At 37.1% G+C, this 16967-nt stretch overlaps 11 protein-coding genes across 11 annotated transcripts; 5 read left to right on the forward strand and 6 right to left on the reverse strand.

Moving 5' to 3' along the window:
* Positions 1-3: 3 nt before the first annotated feature.
* RPL4B (60S ribosomal protein uL4) lies at positions 4-1092 on the forward strand (the record flags this gene model as incomplete). The annotated part of the gene is made up of 1 exon (XM_056226774.1): positions 4-1092. The coding sequence occupies one exon, from the start codon at positions 4-6 to the stop codon at positions 1090-1092; it is 1089 nt and encodes a 362-aa protein (XP_056081016.1).
* Positions 1093-1428: 336 nt separating this feature from the next.
* Positions 1429-2055, forward strand: PSF1 (DNA replication protein PSF1; the record flags this gene model as incomplete). The annotated part of the gene is made up of 1 exon (XM_056226775.1): positions 1429-2055. One exon carries the CDS (start codon positions 1429-1431, stop codon positions 2053-2055), a length of 627 nt encoding a protein of 208 aa, XP_056081017.1.
* Positions 2056-2319: 264 nt separating this feature from the next.
* RAD61 (Rad61p) lies at positions 2320-4260 on the forward strand (the record flags this gene model as incomplete). Its single annotated transcript, XM_056226776.1, has 1 exon — positions 2320-4260. One exon carries the CDS (start codon positions 2320-2322, stop codon positions 4258-4260), a length of 1941 nt encoding a protein of 646 aa, XP_056081018.1.
* A 693-nt stretch (positions 4261-4953) lies between these two features.
* Positions 4954-6036, reverse strand: SMKI04G2400 (FluC/FEX family fluoride channel; the record flags this gene model as incomplete). The annotated part of the gene is made up of 1 exon (XM_056226777.1): positions 4954-6036. One exon carries the CDS (start codon positions 6034-6036, stop codon positions 4954-4956), a length of 1083 nt encoding a protein of 360 aa, XP_056081019.1.
* Positions 6037-6700: 664 nt separating this feature from the next.
* On the forward strand, positions 6701-7201 carry HED1 (Hed1p; the record flags this gene model as incomplete). The annotated part of the gene is made up of 1 exon (XM_056226778.1): positions 6701-7201. One exon carries the CDS (start codon positions 6701-6703, stop codon positions 7199-7201), a length of 501 nt encoding a protein of 166 aa, XP_056081020.1.
* A 193-nt stretch (positions 7202-7394) lies between these two features.
* On the reverse strand, positions 7395-7979 carry DAD1 (Dad1p; the record flags this gene model as incomplete). The annotated part of the gene is made up of 1 exon (XM_056226779.1): positions 7395-7979. One exon carries the CDS (start codon positions 7977-7979, stop codon positions 7395-7397), a length of 585 nt encoding a protein of 194 aa, XP_056081021.1.
* A 51-nt stretch (positions 7980-8030) lies between these two features.
* On the reverse strand, positions 8031-11168 carry KCS1 (inositol polyphosphate kinase KCS1; the record flags this gene model as incomplete). Its single annotated transcript, XM_056226780.1, has 1 exon — positions 8031-11168. One exon carries the CDS (start codon positions 11166-11168, stop codon positions 8031-8033), a length of 3138 nt encoding a protein of 1045 aa, XP_056081022.1.
* Positions 11169-11555: 387 nt separating this feature from the next.
* On the reverse strand, positions 11556-12782 carry MLG1 (putative acyltransferase; the record flags this gene model as incomplete). The annotated part of the gene is made up of 1 exon (XM_056226782.1): positions 11556-12782. One exon carries the CDS (start codon positions 12780-12782, stop codon positions 11556-11558), a length of 1227 nt encoding a protein of 408 aa, XP_056081023.1.
* Positions 12783-13080: 298 nt separating this feature from the next.
* GCV1 (glycine decarboxylase subunit T) lies at positions 13081-14283 on the reverse strand (the record flags this gene model as incomplete). Its single annotated transcript, XM_056226783.1, has 1 exon — positions 13081-14283. One exon carries the CDS (start codon positions 14281-14283, stop codon positions 13081-13083), a length of 1203 nt encoding a protein of 400 aa, XP_056081024.1.
* Positions 14284-14700: 417 nt separating this feature from the next.
* Positions 14701-15399, reverse strand: DAS2 (putative uridine kinase DAS2; the record flags this gene model as incomplete). The annotated part of the gene is made up of 1 exon (XM_056226784.1): positions 14701-15399. The coding sequence occupies one exon, from the start codon at positions 15397-15399 to the stop codon at positions 14701-14703; it is 699 nt and encodes a 232-aa protein (XP_056081025.1).
* A 354-nt stretch (positions 15400-15753) lies between these two features.
* Positions 15754-16953, forward strand: FAL1 (ATP-dependent RNA helicase FAL1; the record flags this gene model as incomplete). Its single annotated transcript, XM_056226785.1, has 1 exon — positions 15754-16953. The coding sequence occupies one exon, from the start codon at positions 15754-15756 to the stop codon at positions 16951-16953; it is 1200 nt and encodes a 399-aa protein (XP_056081026.1).
* Positions 16954-16967: the final 14 nt, after the last annotated feature.

The raw sequence follows: 16967 nt of genomic DNA on the forward strand, positions 1-16967 counted from the left end.
TTAATGTCTCGTCCACAAGTTACTGTTCACTCTTTGACTGGTGAAGCCACTGCCAATGCCTTGCCATTGCCAGCTGTCTTCTCCGCTCCAATTCGTCCTGACATTGTTCACACCGTCTTCACCTCTGTGAACAAGAACAAGAGACAAGCTTACGCTGTTTCTGAAAAGGCTGGTCACCAAACCTCTGCCGAATCCTGGGGTACCGGTCGTGCCGTCGCTCGTATTCCAAGAGTTGGTGGTGGTGGTACTGGTAGATCCGGTCAAGGTGCCTTCGGTAACATGTGTCGTGGTGGTCGTATGTTTGCTCCAACCAAGACCTGGAGAAAGTGGAACGTTAAGGTTAACCACAACGAAAAGCGTTATGCCACTGCTTCTGCTATTGCTGCTACTGCCGTTGCCTCTTTGGTTTTGGCCAGAGGTCACAGAGTCGAAAAGATTCCAGAAATTCCATTGGTTGTCTCCACTGACTTGGAATCTGTTCAAAAGACTAAGGAAGCAGTTGCTGCTTTGAAGGCTGTTGGTGCTCACTCCGACTTGTTGAAGGTCTTGAAGTCCAAGAAATTGAGAGCCGGTAAAGGTAAGTACAGAAACAGAAGATGGACTCAAAGAAGAGGTCCATTAGTCGTCTATGCTGAAGACAACGGTATTGTCAAGGCCTTGAGAAACGTTCCAGGTGTTGAAACCGCCAACGTTGCCTCTTTGAACTTGTTGCAATTGGCTCCAGGTGCTCACTTGGGTAGATTCGTCATCTGGACTGAAGCTGCCTTCGCCAAGTTGGACCAAGTCTGGGGTTCTGAAACCGTTGCCTCCTCCAAGGTTGGTTACACTTTGCCATCCCACATCATCTCCACTTCTGATGTCACCAGAATCATCAACTCTTCTGAAATCCAATCTGCTGTCAGACCAGCTGGCCAAGCTACTCAAAAGCGTACCCACGTTTTGAAGAAGAACCCATTGAAGAACAAGCAAGTCTTGTTGAGATTGAACCCTTACGCCAAGGTCTTTGCTGCTGAAAAGCTAGGTTCCAAGAAGGCTGAAAAGGCTGGTACTAAACCAGCTTCTGTCTTTACTGAAACTTTGAAGCACGATTAATCTTTATACTGTAGAAATCAACTCTCGTCTAAGTATCTATGCTATTAGCCTTTAATCAACATCTTTTTTTTGTAAGAGAAACCTCATATAGTCCTTGTATCGTATTTAGTAGCTGCAGTGCAAACCAATGTAGTACTTTTAGAGACGGAAAAATGTTCTTCAATCTTGCCTACATGATGACTTTTTCTTTTCCAAATAGAAGCAGATTGCGCAGTTGTTACTTACTAGTATGGCGACGCGGAGATTATGTATGAATTGACGTAACAATGAAAAAGCAAGTAAATAGAGAAATATGAGAAGAAAGCGTTTATAAATGGTCCATAACCAAGGAGAGTCATGTACGGGGATCTAGCTAACAAATTGGTATTAGAAGCTAAAAGGACAAAAAAATTATACGCAAGAAATAGTCAAGATGTTAATTTACCTATGTATCACGAAGATATAATACGAAATATTCTAAAAGAAATTTCAAATCTACGCAAAAATACAGAATACCTTAAAGAGCAGCAGCAATCAGGAATGCTGGATGATAAGGTGGCCAAATGTCAATATTTTGTAACATTACTATGTATGGAAAGGAACAAAAGATGTCTCTTGGCGTATCAAAAATTAAGAACAGATATACTAGATTTTATGGCTTGGAATAATAACGGTCTGGACTTAATGAGTAGTATAACGTTTAGTCAGCAGGATACGAATGACCTTTCTCATCAAGAGCAGGAATATCTAAAAGAATACTGCGATTTAATCACTGATTTAAAAAGTGGTGTCCTGGCAGATATTGATTTATCTGGCTCTTTAGTTCCTCCAAGCGATGTATTTATTGATGTCAGGGTGCTTAAAGACGCCGGTGAGATCCAAACTGAATATGGTGTGTTTAACCTCATTAAAGACTCTCAATTTTTTGTAAGGCAGTCAGATGTAGAGCGGTTGATTCAGCAAGGTTATTTACAGAAAATATGATGAACTATCCTTCAGCTAATCTCACCAATATATAGTCGTGTACAGAACAACATATGTAACCCGTTTTCATTGTTTCCATGTTACCTTTCACTTAGGCTTTTTTTTTTGGACATATGTGACAAAAAATGGCTGAACAGCCTTTCTTAGTTTTACGCGACTTTTACAATTAACAGAGTTTTACTCTATGATCTAATATAAAGAACATAGAGACACTATCGTGAAGCTGTGCCAACTTCTGATTCTAAAGCGTCCTTCTTCCACAAAATGAGAGCATATGGAAAGAGGGGCCCAGTTTTCAGGTCCTCTTTCATGTCCAACAGAAGATCGTCATCATCTTTCAGTGTAGAATTTAGTGATGACGATGTAAATTCTATTATTCCAGATATAAGTTGTACCATTTCGAGCAGCATTTCCGATAATCCGATAGAAGAGTTAATGGACGAACAGGCGATTGCTGGGGATGACGCACCTTCACTCGATAGTATCAATGGGGAAGTGTTATCACCACCAAATTTAAAGGAGAAGAACTCAAATGTTAGACTTATAAATAGTGGTGATACATCTGAAGCGTTTATGAGAAAAGAAAAATTGAGTGCTTTTGATTTTCTCGATGGTTCCAAGACATCTAAAAGAAAAAGAAGAAGGACATATCAAAGACATGACATAAACGTATCATCTTCGATCGAATCAAACATACAAGATGAAGACAATATTTTGTTACAGAATGAATCTGAAACAATAAAGCAGATATACAATGATATCAACGAATTCATATTGAACCTACCAAAGGCTGACGAAGATGTGTTGAACAAAATGTTCGAAAATGAAGTGAAGAAAGATAACGACGAAGAAGACGACAATACACGCACATCTAAAGACAAAAAGTATGGGAAATTCAGAACAATACTATTAAACAAGAATAAAGCAGAAGAAATAGTGGAGGAAGAAGAAGAACAAGGAATTAACGCGGTATCCATAAGTAACGCTCATAGTGGTAACGCTGAAAAAGAAGGATTAACTTCAACAAACCACTACAATGAATTGAAAAATATGGGAGACACAATAAAATATCAAGACGATATTGAGTTCTTTCTATCAAATCATAAGAATAATCACAATGATAAATTTCTAATAAATGACCACTTTAAGAAACTTTTGAATCTATCTTTAATGATCATCAACGATGGGGGATTCTTCCAGTATTCAAAAAGATACTTCAAAAAGGAAATAATTAGTCTTACTTTTGTTCAGATTCAATCAGATTTTCCTGAATTGATGTTATTGCAGGGTTATTTGCTATATAAACTTAGTGAATCTGAATGCGATTTCCCACCAAACTTTGAGAGTTTTTCTATTGAGTTAAGTCGAAATGAAAGTAAAGTATGGAAAAGAAATAAGAACATCAATAAACTCTCATACCTGAACTTTGAATACTTTCTTCAAAAGACCCAGTTCCGAACAGGACTTTACTATTCGTTATCACTCTGGGAAATGCATAGAAAACTATCGATGGATATAACTAGAAGAATATCCATTCTTGCTTCAAATAAGGACTTATTTAGTCAACATGTGATAGCTTTTATTCACCTGTTAGAAAAAATGATAACAGATTTCAATTTTGGCCACACATATTTTAAACATCCTGATATGCTTGATGGAATGATTAGAAATTTGAATAACCAGTTCAAGGATATGGTAGGTAACAACTCATTAGTCAAGATTCTAATCTTGCTAACAAATATGGAAGGGCATGATTATTCACTATGGAAAGATGTAAATATGATATTCAAAGATTCGATGAACACAATTTTAAAGAGTATATATCCTTTGATTAATGCGAAAGTGGATAACGTTCTCTTGCATTTAGGACTCTGTCTCAACATTTGCGGTAGAGAAGATCGTGGTTTGAAGGTTGATGACGAAGTATGGCATAATATGAAAGCCGTATTTCTTAAAATGATCCGTAAAAGTTCTGAAGTTGAAAATAGACTGACCCAGGGTTTATTCTATTTAAATTTTGCATTTGTAGTTAACCAACGAAGAGAGCACATTTGTTTAAATCCAAAAGACCTCAACACATTACTAGTAGAATTAGAAGTATTCAAATCAGAAACCTCGCAATTCAATGAAGGAATTTCAAACAAAATCGAAATTGCATTATGTTACTTAAAATCAATCTATAAAAAAGAAAACGGCACCTCTTAATAGAGGTATATATTGAATAGATTCTGACTGAATAAAAAAGATCGATAACCCAAAAAGAGAATTATTCAATTTGCTGGCAGTTGCAATCGACAAATTTCGTGCTATCTATTACTATCTAGAAGATAAAAGATGTCGTGTTGTAACTTAGCCGCGTTTGCCAAAATTATGAGTTTTGCTCTCAACGTGTTCAAATCATCAGGGAGGTCGATGTGCTTTTTATTTTTTCTTTATGCCTTATAACGCTTCCGATCTAGCCTAAATTATCTCAGGTAGCAATGATAGGACGCTTCTTTACGGACTCTACTTCTGACGATTGCTCTTGTACCATAAAGTATATGAGAAAAATGAGTACAATTTTATGCAGATATTCATTTTAACCTCCTTTGAACTGGCACTATGCATAACATGTAATGACACTTAGCTAGTAGATGATACACTTGACGACACAATTTATCACGAAAATCATAAATAGATAAAAGAATTGCTAGTGTATAATATTGTACGCAAGTGAGAAGCTTTTGGGTTTGGATATCTTAGTCTCATTAGCAGTGATATCTTGAACACCGATTTGATTTAACTATACAAAAATTGAAATAATCAATTATCAATTTTGAAGTGAAAGAAATCAAAAATAAAGGTTAGGAGGTAGAACCACTTCCATACGTGGACAGGACGAAAAAAGATCAAAAGAACTTAACAAGCTGCAAGGGTCAACCCTCTTTTCCAGGCATAAGAACCCAGGGTAATTACCAATAAACAATACGAGAGTGCAATAGAAATAATATAATAAACAAACATATGAATGAATGGCAGCTTATACCCTTCATTAATAAACGTACTGATAGTACTTAATGTACCACAAAATCCTGAAATCAGGGCAGAAACAATGTGGCACGAATTCAAATTGTTCACAATTGGAACGTCAATGAAGGAGCGTTTTTTACCACGTTGAACCATGGTGAATATGCCGATTAACAAAGTGGCGAAAGTGTTCGCAAAGAATGTGCCCAATGGAAACTTTTCGTATTTCTTGTTGAACCTCTCTGCTAGCCAATATCTTAGAAAACCAGCGAAAATACCAAATAGACAGGGCAATGTCCATTTACCCCTTGAATAATTATCGAAATATGCACATAAAACAACGAATAAGATAATTAACGGAATAGCTAGGGCGTATGCTAGCTTATCTATAATATCAAAACACCTCAAAACATAGGGTGCTGGAGTTTTAAAGTTGAGTACCAGGATATTCTTTTCCAGTTCTTCTGCATTCGCATCTGCCGAGTTTTGGCTCGTAGTACCTACCGAATGATTATAGGTCCTTGAAAAAGCTATAGAGCCATAGGTGACGATAATTTCTTTCCCAAATTGTCTGCCAAAAATAAAACTACCCATGGACACCATAAGGTGAACCAATAAGACAGATAAAAATTCCATTATCCCATAGGCTCTGTTCGGAAACCTTGTGTGATGCGCAATATTATCATTAGTTAAATTGGTAGAATGTTCAAAAGTTTCTAGTAACATACTGGAAAACGAAGAAAGAGAACCACAGTATCCGGTGGTCACGCCCAAAAATAAAACTTGATGATCTTTCATCCAAGTGTATGCGTTCAGTGATTGCATGATACCCATAAGCATACATGATGTCAAGTTAGACCAAAGAACCGTAGGAGGAGTGATGTATGCCGGCGAATAAGATGAAAGCGCTGTTATGGCTTGTCTTGTTTCAGTCCCCAGTATACAAAAAGTAGTGAATGTGCAGAAAACATGCATGTAATGACCTAGCCTACGATTTTTTAGTACCGGGTTAAATGTCATCTCTGCATGTATATTTTTGCCTTAAAATGTCACATGTACCTTCTTGGAAGATTAGCGATGAGGATTATAACAACAATAGCGATTTTCTAGAGGTTGCCAGTATTGTCTTGGCATCTCATGTATGTTGCATTGCAGCTCTATTTTCTTGCAATTCGTTGTAAATGATTATAACCGCTAGCCTTGCTTACTAACTGGAGGATAAGTTCACCACCACTTGGCTGTTTAAATGTAAGAGTCCTCACATGATAGTTCATCCGAATAAGAGAGCCAGGCTAAAAGAAATGGTAATTACAGGATATATATATATATATATATATTTATTACTTATGTGCAGCTCATTTTGTCGTTGAGCGATAAACATGTATTTTTCGCTGAGACAGGTGGATTTCTTCGATGAAGAATCGCACCAATTCAAAGACATGGTTGAACATTAGCTTCCATAACCATAGATAGATTATTTCAAAGTACCTATATATTCTCGTGTTTTTTTCATTTTTTACGGCCTATATATAGGGTTCGTGATCTTATTTTTGACTGAAGATATACGGTATTTATTGGAGTAGCCGCCCAGGTAATATCCTTTCAAAGTACAACAAGACAGTGAGAAAAGGTTGAAAAGATGCAACAAAGAACAACGAAGAGAAGCTGTTCCTCTTTAGTAACGCCATTTATGGGACCTAATAGTACCGAAAAGAGCATACACCCTGAAGTCGCTTCTATTAGAAGGAACAAAAGATCAACCACAACATCGGCCATAGTGAATATCAATGTTGTTGAAAGAGAGTTATTTGATCTAGAGTTGGAAAAACAGAATCTCCGTGTTCAATATTTGTCTAAGAATACGCAAGCCGCAAGGTACAACGCTAAAAGTACTAAAAGTACTTATTTGGATGCGAAAATAATAACAAGAGAACAAGAACAAAATCAACCATCAAAAGAGTCTTTGAAGAAACAGTCCCAGTCATCAATGAAGAAAAGTCCACCAAGGAAGAAAAAGAGCTTGAAGGACTTGATATATGAAACAAACAAGGCATTTTATCAAGTGGACTCCAACAAGGTTAAATATAAGGTAGGCTTATCCAAAAAACAGCTCCTATCGTCAAAAACAGAAGGCGACTGAGTCAGGGGAGAAATTTTAGAAGTTCCAACTCCCCACATTTATCAATTTGTAAAAGTTGTTCGCGACTTAGTTACCTTTACGCTTAGATTACAGCTTATATCTTACATACTCTTTACCTAATTTGCCACTAACCCCCCCCCCCCCCCCCCCAAATATGGGTAATACCAAGAAAAGCAGACAGTATCAGAATTCTCTACTTTGTCGTTGTTTTTGGTTGAGATAATGTAGGTTGCTCGTCAATGGGCACTTCGTCAGGTATGCTCTCTAATCCATCATAAAATGTTTTCCACAAGTCTGAAACGGATTGAAATTCTCTCCCCACAGCTATTGAACTTTCCAACGATATATTAAGACCGTTCAGACCATTCAAGATCGAGTTCATAGTCTCGTTGATCTCTTGCAACACTATATTTCTTTGCTCAATGAAGTACTTATCAGTCATTGATAACAACTTTTCCTCATCATTAGATGTACTAGCCATCATACGTACATATATATGACACGCGTTCCACCACTTCACGGATCCTTTCCACACTCCTGTGATTATGTACTCCCCATATTGGCAGCAGTTGTTTGTTCTAATAAATAGTATTTTCGCGATTTTGGTCTTTACCCGGAAGCACACTTTCCAACGAACGGGTTGTGGTGACCACCTTTTCATACAGAATACATTCGTTTGTCTTTTCATATATATATGTATACATATATATGCTATGCTCAGTGTGTATTTATGGCTTATGCAATTAAAATAATAAAAGACAGGAATAGGTAAATGCATTTACGGATGGGAATGGCGCAATTGAAAAAAATTTCATTATTTCCCTCCTTTTCAATCGCTAACTTGAGCATCGTCATTGTATCTTGGTTCAGCGTCGAAAATAAGCTCGTATTTCCTCCATTTTTGTCTTAGTTTACTATTTGGATCATTATACATTTCTTCATCTTCTTGGTCAAATTCATCTAACCAATCCCATTTATTGTTAAACTTAATTTTCGAACCGGTGGCGAAAGCAGAACTATTCGAATTCGTTTCTTTATTGATCATGTTACTCATTTCTGATTCATCGTAAATTAATGGCATATCAGAAGTCAGGTAATTCCAGATTAGCAACAGATAAAACTTTAAGCTCTTCACGCCTCGCAAGAACCCTTTATCTTCTATATTTGGCGATTTTGGGGGTATACGAAATTTGTCCATACATTCTAATGCATCTTCTTTAGTCACACAACGTGCAAAATCGATCAAATTGACTTTAACATTAGCGGCTCTTTTCCTTTTAGAATTTGATTTATTAGCATCACCATCATACATTAGTAATAAAGATGCACCATATAATCTGTAACCTTTCAAATTAAAAATTTCAGAATATAAAGTATCTAATTGCTTGATTAGTCTTGGAATTTGCCTAATTAAACTTTCGACCGTCTCACCATCATACAAGAATCTTGCAAGAACCCTAGCAAATTGCCAACCAACCTTTACTCTTCTACCGAAGTATTTGTCTCTTGTGATATAATAATCTTTATTCCAAACTTTTAGTCCGCAGATCCTAACACCTAATCTCCTAGACGTTGTCTTTAAGCACTTCGCACGTTGTGATAGTTGTTTAGTTCTTTTAGCATCTACACCATATTGTCTTGTCCCCATCTTTAGATCCAAAGCACAGGGTTTGCTCATGTTTCTTGTTAAATCTTCTAATAGAATGAATTTTGAAACAATGGTGTGGGATGTTTCTTCAAACGTGATTGATTCAATGTCATGATGACTATAATCATTCGAAACGTTATATCCTAAAGATTTTATAATTATGTCCTTACCGCCGCTGTCATGGCGGTTATGATTATCCATCTTTATTGTTTCATTTCCCGTATCTTCATCCATATCAAAGACACCCTCTTGTGTATTACTGATACAATTTGGAGAAGAAACAAAATCATCATCATTTCTAGAATTAGTTGCAGTGAGAATAGGGGACAAAGTATTGCAGAATGAGTTCTTATGTTTGATTTGTTCATTTTTGTGGAATTGCTTCAAATCCATCACTGAATGTGATCCTTCTAAGGCATTAGATATTCTTTCATGAAGCGACTTTTTCAAGAAGGGACCATGTATATTCGGACTGACATTTGGGTCATCTATCTGTATGTTCGCTTGTGACGAGGAAACATCAAGAGTCTTTATGGAGGCACTCGATGCATCATGGGACGAGGCTCTTGATTTTTGTGTGAGAAAAGATGGATTGGAATCGGAGCGCGCGTCATGGTTTCCTATCGCAATCGTGTTGATATTCCTCTTCCTTCGAAAGAATTTTGGTGCAAATACTTCTCTTATGACTAGATTCTTCAGTTCAGTATTGATCATTGTAGAACCAGAATCGCGTCTTTTTAATTTGTTCATATTGCCACGATCACCAAAGGAACACGAGTTATGAGAAGAGGAGGAAGAAAAGTATGAATCATTTGGTGCCGAATTAGGAGAGTCAGAATATTTGTACCACAACGATTCCGGTATAATGTGCCTGTTATCATTTAGAACTACCTCGGGTAATAAAGAAGGTTGATTGGAACTCGACAGTGACCTTTTGACATGTTGAGAATGAATTGGTTCTACTTCAGGATGCTCCTTTTGGAGCACTTGCCTCGATGAATGTTCCAAGGGGAAGGAATGTATGTGAGTTAAAGGAGTTCCAGTAGGTTCTACACTAAGCGCAACATCATCGTTGTTCTGGCTATCCTCTATCATTTTGTTTTTTTCGTTACTGTTGTTCTTTTGATCTAGATCGCTTAAAAAATCATCTCTTGATTGAAAATGTTGCCTAACATTTAGAACACCAATATAACGTGGCATGAATTGCAAGAGTTCTTTATGACATAATTCTATATTCTCATACCACCTGTTTTCTCTATTAACCAAAGCCTTGCAAACCGCTCTCTTAGAAAATCTAAAAATCGCTGTGTGACCTCCTACTCTATTCGTAAATGGCTTTAGTTCCACTGCCAGGGGATATTCCCTATGTTCATTCTCACCTTCATCCTCTTCTCCCTCCGCTTGCTCGTCTTCTTTATCTTGAACAAAAAGGTTGGGTTGTTCTTTGATTGGTTTATTTTGTTGTACAGAATGTTGAACTATTTTATTATTACGATTATTGATATTTTCTTGCCTCAAAGACTGTGATAAAGTTGAGTGAGTCTTGACCTTGAAAGTTTGCCTGTTATACGTTCTGGGAAGCGTTGCTACATTAGATTCAAAACTTATGGTGGTAGGTTGAATAGTATCGGTATCATTTTCCATTTTATCTTTTTCCTCATAGGTAGGGTCCGCTTTACTTTTGTGGGGATAGTAAGTTGCGGAAGAAACAGGCTTTAATGTTAAGTCATCCGATATTCCATGTAGAGTGTTCTGATAAGTGGACTTGGGCGAGATGCACGCCTCATCTATATTTTGTATCGATTCTGGAGGAGTTTGTTGATGTGTCACATGTGGTTGGTATGATTGTTGTTTTGCAACGTCCTCATCAGTTTTTTGCCTCCTCTTATTAATATTATTGCTATGTGCCACGTGCTTATTGCCCTTTAATACGGTTTCCTCGTGCTGAGATGAAATAAAACTTGACAATGATGAAGATGAAGCCTCTGAATTTTTTTTTTTACCGGAAGATTGTAATGCTTCCGATATTGATTTAGAAGTTGATTCCGACCTTGTTATTTTGTCCGCACATGTCAGAGATCCGCCATTGTTACTATCTGAGCCATTATTGTTATCGGCTAAACATTCATCATCTCTAAAAATTCTTAAGTATGTACTTGCCTTTCTGCCATGTAATACGGGGGAAAGCTTTTTCGTTTCGGGTACGTTAAGATCTTTTAGTGTTGTTACGCATTCTTTTGGTTCATTTTCGTGTAAGTGCTGCTGTTGTTTTCTCAATGTATTGGGTATTTTATCATGAATTTCGTCAGAGGTATCCATAGTCTCTTAGCTTTAGTTCTATATATACAAAAAAATTAAAAGAAAATTTGAGAAGACAGAAAGATGTACAAAATAAAAGAAAGAAAATGAAACACGATTCTAATATTATAAGCCAATCTCGGATTTTCCCTTTTGTTGGAGATAATATCCAGCCAACAGAGACAAAACAAGAAGAGAAAAGTGTTTCTTGTCTTGATCCTGTACTGAAAAAAAAAAGCGAAACGGCGCGAAGTTGAGGGGGGCGGCAACACTTCCGGCGATGAGTTCGAAAGAAGCGTCTTTAATAACATGAAAGCAACTATTTTTTATATAAGTATATAACTCCATTGTCGCGAGTGCCTGATCTGAATAGATTTAAAAATATGGGAAAGATGAGAATGCCTGTGGTTAACTCAAGGTTAGCTCGAGAAGTTTTTTCATTGTAAATAAAAGGATAAGAAAAGCGAAAAAACAGTAGTACGAAAGAATCCAGGGTGCCAGGGAGTCATGATGAAATCCTTTTGTTTGTTTGGTAATTACGGCGGATGGATTCTTGTTTTTGTCATTACCTTTAAAATAACCTGTGTTGTAATAGTTTTCGAGTAGTTCATCTTTCTCTTTCCATACATCCAGCAGCCAATTGAAAAAAGCTTCATCATCTTGTAAGGGTATCTCATTTACTTTGAACTCTCTTATATGGAAATCTACTTTCTCTGGGTATATACCCATTAAAAATATCTTCTTTAATGTGAATTTGGTGCCAACATATTCTGTTTTCAATGCAGGAGAATACCCAATAGTGACATCATAAATTGCTTCTAAACTAGGAGTTAACTTTTCCAGTGCAAACTTCAAACCTTTAGAATGCGGTAGTAAGAGATGCCTTAATTGAACATGACTCAAATGTGCTCTTTGGCGGTATGCCTCACTTTTTTCTCTTGTCTTGAGGCTTAGGTTTGTTCCCTCAGGGAACATGATTAAATTATAAGCGGCAACAGATTCATTTGTGTTGGAGTAACAATTCTTATAATCCGTAAGGGGCCCCATGCACCTTGCATTCATGTCCATGGAAACCAAGCTGTTAGTCAAGGTTTCCTCATCCTTTTGCCAGTTTCTACTTAAAAATATAAATTTAAAGTTCTGCATGCCAAATCCCAATAGCGGGACATACTTTAAAGTCTTCTTCAGAATGATGAAGACGTTACCACCCAAATTTGAGACAAGGGAAAGCCACCAGAGGTAAATCCAATCTGCATACATCTGATGATTGGCAATGATTATAGCTCTGTCTTTAAATTTAAAGTGCGACATCGTATTAGATGAAATCTTTAATGGGTGCGATGTTTCGAAAGTAACATTCAAAGAAGAGGGTGCGACCATGTTTAAAATCAAGCACAATAAAATGATAAAGGCTTTCTTACTTTGATTCATACCATTCTGTAGCTTAATTTTGCTCCAGGGAAGAAGCAGCTGCAAACAGACCTGAAAGATCACGATACTCAGTGAACCTAAAAGGAACAGGCAAATAATGAATAACCTTTGTAATCCTTTAATAAATACATTGCTGGTTTTTTGATAAATGTCACGCTTATGGGTCTCTTGATGCTTCCTCATCTTTCCTAAATGATGAAACATAGATGTGAACATGTTTATTCATTTCCCCAACTCTGAGAAGTAGATTTGGAGTGTTTTCTAATAAGGATAACCGCTCAGCCAATCTCAGTTTCTGTCTCCACGCGAAGGGGGCAGAAGGTTGTGAACTGACCTTAAGATATACAAAAGGCTGTGTGAATATAGAAATATAGAGCAATTGAGTATACGTGTCTTGTATGTTTGTTTATCTAAAGTGACATATTAAACTATCTCCATCATTTTCTTTCTTCGAAAAAGGACATAGATTATTTGGTCGTTTTATTCTGCGCCCGATGAAGGTCTACTGCTTGTAATAATGTGTAGGTACAAGAGGCATCTTGGCAAGTTCAATCGGATAAAACTTATTCCTTACTTGAACCAGCAACTCTGTGCCCTTTTTGTGATAGCCCTTCTGCACATAACCTTGTCCGATATTGATGTTGCTTAAACTTGGAGATGCACTACCTGATGTTACTAGGCCTACTTCTGTTTGAGCATCGGGCAAGAAGATCTTGACACCGTCCCTAGCAGCAGGTCCTTTCTTTAAGTATTTGAATCCAACTCGTACCTTGCTGTAAGTCTTATTGTTTAGCTGGTCCGTTATCTTGGCATATCCATTGAACCTGTCTTTTCCATTTACTATGTTTCTTCTTGACTTGGAAATCACCCAGTTTAACGCAGCTTCTACTGGGGTGATACTTTCATCCAATTCATGGCCGTATAAGCACATGCCAGCTTCCAATCTTAAACTATCTCTGGCGGCTAACCCGATGGGCTTCATTACTGGATTAGCCAGAAGTTGTTCTGCAAATTTAACGGCCTTCTCGTTTGGAACACTGATTTCAAATCCATCTTCACCAGTATACCCGCCTCTAGCTATTTGAACTAAAGTACCATCCTTCAACGGAAATTCGTGTCTCTGTCCAAAAAATAATTCTTTCAAATCTTTCCCCTGAGCTGATTTTAGCAGAAGTGGTCCCAGAACATCCTTGGCTTTAGGGCCTTGTAGTGCCAATAGCGACCTACCTTGAATTATTTCCCATTGGCAATCTAAAGTAGGATCATTCTGCAGCTCACCGCGAAGGAACTCGGTGTCTCTCTTTGCACAACCAGCATTGGTCACGATATAAAACTCATTGTTTTGGGTTTCTTTCGTGATAATTGTATCATCTACCACACCACCCTCCGGATTCAATAGAACACTTAAGGTTCCCGACCCTACAGGTAAAACATTAAAATCTGTAGGCGTAACACGTTGTAAAAATTTAACGGATTGTGGGCCAGATAACTTACTTTGTAACATGTGAGAAACATCAAATAAACCGGCATTGTTTCTTGTCCAGTTATGCGATTCGATATGAGTTTGTCCCTTATACAACACAGGCATGGAATAACCTGCATAAGGCACCATTGTACCACCTAATGACACATGAAGATCATGAAGGGCTGTTTTCTTTAGATTTGAATTGAACCTCTTAAACACAAGATTCTTGATTACAGGCATTTTTGTCTGTACCTTACAAGACTCTATATACAGATATATGCAATGATTAGCATATTTAGGTTCTTTGGATTCGTAGTCCTTATATATGCAGGATCTGATCATTTTGTCCTTTTTCGCATGCTCTTCACTCTAGAAAACACGAGTCAGGGCTTCCGAGCAGAGTCGCCCTGTTGAAAGAAGTCATCGCGATAAGTAAGTATGTTAGACAGGGTCAACCTAAGTGGAAGCTCAGCTAGTATTAGGCATGTTCTAGTGTATCTAGAGAGAGGAATGCCAAAAACGGAAGAAGGAACTGATATGCATAGGTTCGGTTTCTCTATTATATATGCTTAAACAAATCTATAAAACCTGTATGATGAGTGCTAATATTTATCACAATGATGCGATACAATTGCGGGGATGTAAAAGGGCAAAATCTCACGAGAGATCGTAATATCTATCCTTCTCCAAGTCCATTATCTCAGCTTCAAAATCCCATAAACGCGGGCGTATTTTATTGTTCGAATTATTACCATCTATTTGGTTTTTAGTCTCTTCGATCGTTTTGACTATACCATCCACAAGCATGGCACGCCCCAGGTTTTCATTCGTGGAAGGGATAATCAAATCTGCAAAAGCTCTGGTGGGTTCTATATATTGTTGCATTTCCGGGCGCAAATAGTCCATGTATTCAGTGATCAACTGGGCTAGCTGTTCATTACTTTTTACATTTTTCTTTTTGATTAAGCTAATTAACCTTTTATCGGCATCGCTATCCAAGTATACTTTTAATTGAGAAATATCGTTGATTCGTTTATCGTATAGAGCATAGCAGCCACATACTATTATCAAATCTATTGGGTCTTCGTAATCATGTTGAATCATGTCATTCTGCGAAGTCACGGCATGCTTTTCATATATTAGATCGAGAATGCTGTCAAAATCATAGTCATTATTGTTGTAGTTCTTGATCCCATCTTCTGTCATATTGTCTAGGCTTATTACTCTTATATTGATAAAGTTATATATACTTTTAAATGTATTTTGTAGGTACAGTGCAATTGCTTCAACGCCCGTAGCATGTCCTCCTCCGATAGAAATTACAATTCTTTTTTCTTCAACAGCTCGTTTATCCATGTTATGTAATATTTCTCTTGCCACTTTTCCAGGGTTGAAAAGGAAATTAAAGGGATGTCACTTGTGATCTGTTATAGATGCAGCCAACAAAGGAAGGTGATTATCTGTCAAGACAGCGTTCAGTCATTAGTTGACCTTAACTCTGTATTTTCACAGCCGTCGAGACCTCATGCCGAGAATTGAAAATTTTATCATAGGCGATGAGCTGAATAGCAACAGAACCCAAAAAAAAAATACAATTAGAATGAAAGTATAAACCCATTTTAATGTGCAATGATTAGTATTCTCATCGGAAATAACTAATAATTGTTGTCTGAGAGAATAACAGTAGAGATATCAAAGAATCCAGTAGACATGTCGTTTAACAGAGATGAAGACCTAAAATTAAAATTTAAAACATCAAAAAAACTAAAAGTTTCTCCGACTTTTGAGAGTATGAATCTAAAAGACGACTTACTTCGAGGAATATACTCATACGGGTTTGACGCACCATCCTCGATCCAATCGAGGGCCATTACACAAATTATTTCGGGTAAGGATGTTATTGCGCAAGCACAATCAGGTACCGGTAAAACGGCCACTTTTACGATTGGCCTTTTACAAGCAATTGATTTGAGGAAAAGGGATTTGCAAGCTTTGATATTGTCTCCAACACGTGAGTTAGCAAGCCAAATTGGACAGGTAGTGAAAAATTTGGGCGATTATATGAATGTTAATGCATTTGCCATGACAGGTGGTAAGACTTTGAAAGATGATTTGAAGAAAGTGCAAAAACATGGCTGCCAAGTCGTTAGTGGAACACCAGGAAGAGTACTAGACATGATCAAAAGGCAAATGTTGCAGACAAGGAATGTTCAAATGTTAGTTCTAGATGAGGCTGATGAATTATTAAGTGAGACTCTGGGTTTTAAACAACAGATATATGATATCTTTGCTAAATTGCCCAAAAACTGTCAAGTTGTTGTTGTAAGTGCAACAATGAATAAGGACATCTTAGAAGTAACCAGAAAATTTATGAATGATCCGGTTAAAATCCTGGTAAAGCGGGATGAAATATCACTTGAGGGTATCAAACAATATGTCGTCAACGTTGACAAAGAAGACTGGAAATTCGATACTCTGTGTGATATATACGACTCTTTAACGATTACACAATGTGTCATATTTTGTAATACAAAAAAAAAAGTAGATTGGTTATCTCAGCGGCTAAGTCAATCCAACTTTGCAGTAGTTTCCATGCATGGTGATATGAAACAAGAGGAAAGAGATAAAGTAATGAATGAATTTAGGACAGGTCATTCTCGTGTACTAATATCAACGGATGTTTGGGCACGTGGTATTGATGTTCAACAAGTTTCTTTGGTCATCAATTATGACCTGCCAGAAATAATAGAAAATTACATCCATCGTATCGGTAGAAGTGGTCGATTTGGTAGAAAAGGTGTGGCTATAAACTTCATCACTAAAACTGACTCAGCAAAGCTGAGAGAAATCGAAAAATTTTACTCTATCAAAATAAAACCAATGCCAGCAAATTTTGCAGAATTATCATAAATATAAAAACAACA

This window comes from Saccharomyces mikatae (assembly GCF_947241705.1).
Source record: "Saccharomyces mikatae IFO 1815 strain IFO1815 genome assembly, chromosome: 4".
In the NCBI taxonomy this organism is placed as follows: Eukaryota; Fungi; Ascomycota; class Saccharomycetes; order Saccharomycetales; family Saccharomycetaceae; genus Saccharomyces; species Saccharomyces mikatae.